The sequence below is a fragment of the Camellia sinensis genome, chromosome 5 (genome assembly GCF_055761805.1).
Source record: "Camellia sinensis isolate YWXY chromosome 5, ASM5576180v1, whole genome shotgun sequence".
Taxonomy (NCBI): Eukaryota; Viridiplantae; Streptophyta; class Magnoliopsida; order Ericales; family Theaceae; genus Camellia; species Camellia sinensis.
This window is the reverse complement of record NC_138965.1, coordinates 213413391-213416428: the sequence shown is the minus strand read 5'-3', so window position 1 is coordinate 213416428 and position 3038 is coordinate 213413391. Positions and strand designations below refer to the sequence as shown.

Here is a 3038-nt window from a genome sequence, read left to right as displayed (position 1 = left end):
CGTTTTTCTTTTCGGAATATGATCCGTAGCATTATAAGTTCTTCGGACAGTCATAGTAACTGGGCAGCTACTTTTGTGTATGCTTCACCACAAAAATTGCTCCACAAAAATTTCTGGCTCCAGTTTAGACAGATGGCACATGAAAACTCTTATCCCTGGCTCTGTATAGGGGACCTAAATGAAATTGGTTGTATGGCAGAAAAGACAGGAGGTGTAGAATGCCGCATGAGTTAGCTGCAAGCTTTTACGGAGCTGCTTTCAGATTGTGCCCTTATGGATTTGGAGTTCAAGGGACCGTCTTTTACTTGGACCAATAATCAATGAGGTACTGCCAACATTTGTGAGCGATTGGATAGGGCTGTGGCTACAGTTGAATGGCGTGGCCTCTTTCTTTTTGCCCACGTGTTTCATGAACTTTTGTTCGGGTCGGATCATTGTTCTCTTATCCTCAATTGTTATGTCCCTTTAAAAAAGATTCCACGGTTGTTTAAATTTGAAACTATGTGGTCTACCAATCCTAGGTGTCTTGATGTGATTAAATCAAAATGGAGCTTTCTCAAACCAGATCCCAAATGTTCCAACTGGTTCAAAGGCTTAAGATGTGCAGGGATGGGTTAAAAAGTTAGAGTAATGAGTGTTTTGGGAACAACAAACTCCAGATTGATCGACTGAAAACTGACTTGGCAACTATCCAAATGCAATTTGCTTCTGATTCTAATTTTGAGCTTCAACATCAGATTAAAACTAACTTGGAAGATTTATTGGCCAGAGAAGAAATGTACCTTCATCAACAGTCCCGGGTATGATGGCTGAATTATGGGGATAAAAACTCCAGTTTCTTTCATGCCACTATGATTTAACGTCGTCAGCGAAATCAGATACTTAAACTTCAAGACGAGACTGGAAGTTGGCTGGAGTCCGAGTCTGAGATTAATCACCATCTGTTTGAGTACTTCTCCTAGTTGTTTTCGAGTTCAGGGGATAGAGATTTTACCGAAGCTCTTTCTGTGGTTCAGCCACTGGTGACTGAATCAATGAATCATCAGCTGATTGCATTGTTACCGATGAAAAAATTCGTACAGCGGTTTTCCAGCTCGGTGCCTTTAAAGCACCCGGGCCAGACGGTTATCCTGGATTCTTTTACCAAAATTATTGGGATGTGGTGGGCGATCAAGTTTATCTCGTTGTCCATAGTTTTTTCATGGGTGGGCACCTGCTCAAAGAGCTCAACCAAACAAATTTAGTACTGATTCCTAAGGTTGGTAATCCATCAAAGTTATCACAGTTCCGCCCTATTAGTCTTTGTAATTTTACTGTTAAGATCATTACAAAAATCCTAGCGAATCGTTTGAAAAAAGTTCTCGGTCTTTTGATTTCTCCAAACCAGTCAGCTTTTGTCCCGGGAAGGTTAATCTAAGACAATATCCTTATTGCTCATGAAGCTTTTCATTCTTTGAAGTTGAAGAGGAGGGGAACTGTGGGTTACATGGCCATAAATCTTGATTTCAACAAAGCCTATGATCGTATAGAATAGGACTTCTTGGCTACAGTTTTACAGAAGATGGGTTTTCATCCGAGGTGGGTCCAACGGGTGATGGAATGTGTTTCAACTGTAAGCTTCTCAGTTTGTGCGAATGGTGAACAAAGGGCCTCTTTTGTTCCCACTTGTGGGCTTCGCCAAGGGGATCCTTTATCTCCATATCTTTTTATCCTGGTTGCGGATGTCCTTTCAAATCTTCTCTCAAAAAGCCTTCGAGACCGGCAAATTTTTGGATTCAAGATTGCAAGGCATTGCCCAACCCTGTCCCATCTATTATTTGCTGATGATGCGCTTCTATTCCTAAAGGTAGATATTTTTGAGTGTCAAAAAGTGTTGGATCTTTTGTCAACTTATTGTGTAGCATCGGGACAACTGATTAATTTTGACAAGTCTAGTGTTCAATTCTCCTCCAACGTCTCCCCATCTTTGTGTAGCTCCATTTGCACACTCTCGGGGCTTCAGGTTTCACTCCCAAATGCAAAGTACTTGGGCCTGCCCTCATTTTGGGGGAGGTCAAAAGTGGAGGCCCATGAGTTCCTCATTGAAAAAGTGGTGTCAAAACTTCAGGGTTGGAAGATGAAATTGCTTTTGCAAGCTGCAAAGGAAACACTGATCAAGGCAGTGGTTCAGGCAATACCCTCGTATGCAATGGCTTGTTTTGCTTTCCCCAAAAATTTCTGTGCTAAATTGAATTCCTACATCCGGAGATTTTGGTAGGGAGGGGATATGGATGGTAAAGGAATTCATTATGTTCAATTTCAAGGCGGATTGGGATTTAGAGATTTCAATATGTTTTCAATTTGGCTTTGCTAGCAAGACAAGGGTGGAGGTTACTTAAATATCCGCAGTCTTTCAGTGCCCTCATTTTGAAAGGCATTTATTTCCCACATTCTAGCTTTATGTATGCATCTAAGGGCCACCGAGCTTCATGGGCATGGACAAGTATTCTCCAAGGACGGGAACTTCTCAAACAGGGTGTCAGGTGGCAAGCTCATAATGGGTCTTCGATTCGCTTTTAGGTTGATAAATGGGTTCTATCTCTCCCGGATTTTAAAATATCCTCTTCAAAGCCTGTGGATTGTGAAATTGAGAAAGTGGAGAATGCTATTGATACAACTACAAAGAGGTGGAATCTGGTTGCCCTTCGTCCTCTTGTGTCGAATTCTGAGCTCCAAACTATATCCTCTATTCCCACTACATTGGCCCCATAGCAGATTCTCAAGTATGGATCTATGATTCTAAAGGTGTGTATTCAGTTAACTCGGGTTATCACATTGCCAAATCCGTCTTCAATAATAGTTTGGTCCAGAAACCATCATCTTCATTCCAACCTCCTAGTAAGTATTGGAAACTCATTTGGGCTCTCAAAGTCCCACCAAAAATTCGCCATTTCTGGTGGCGTGTTTGTAACAATGCTTTAGCATCTCGGGAGAACTTGTTGAAACGGAAATGTGCTTACTCAGATCAGTGTCCTATTTGTCATTCCGGGCCCGAATCG

At 41.8% G+C, this 3038-nt stretch overlaps 1 protein-coding gene across 1 annotated transcript; it reads left to right on the top strand.

The window, feature by feature from the left end:
- The first annotated feature begins 1561 nt into the window (after window positions 1-1561).
- Window positions 1562-2751, top strand: LOC145792083 (uncharacterized). Its single transcript, XM_082872569.1, has 2 exons — window positions 1562-2170; window positions 2560-2751. The coding sequence occupies exons 1-2, from the start codon at window positions 1562-1564 to the stop codon at window positions 2749-2751; spliced, it is 801 nt and encodes a 266-aa protein (XP_082728695.1).
- The last annotated feature ends 287 nt before the right edge of the window (window positions 2752-3038 follow it).

Excerpts from the sequence above, each read along its gene's own strand:
- LOC145792083 (XM_082872569.1), top strand. The coding sequence starts at position 1,562 with ATGGGTTTTCATCCGAGGTGGGTCCAACGGGTGATGGAATGTGTTTCA. Across the intron at positions 2,171-2,559 it reads TGATCAAGGCAGTGGTTCAG|GTTGATAAATGGGTTCTATC; the intron begins GCAATACCCTCG and ends ATTCGCTTTTAG.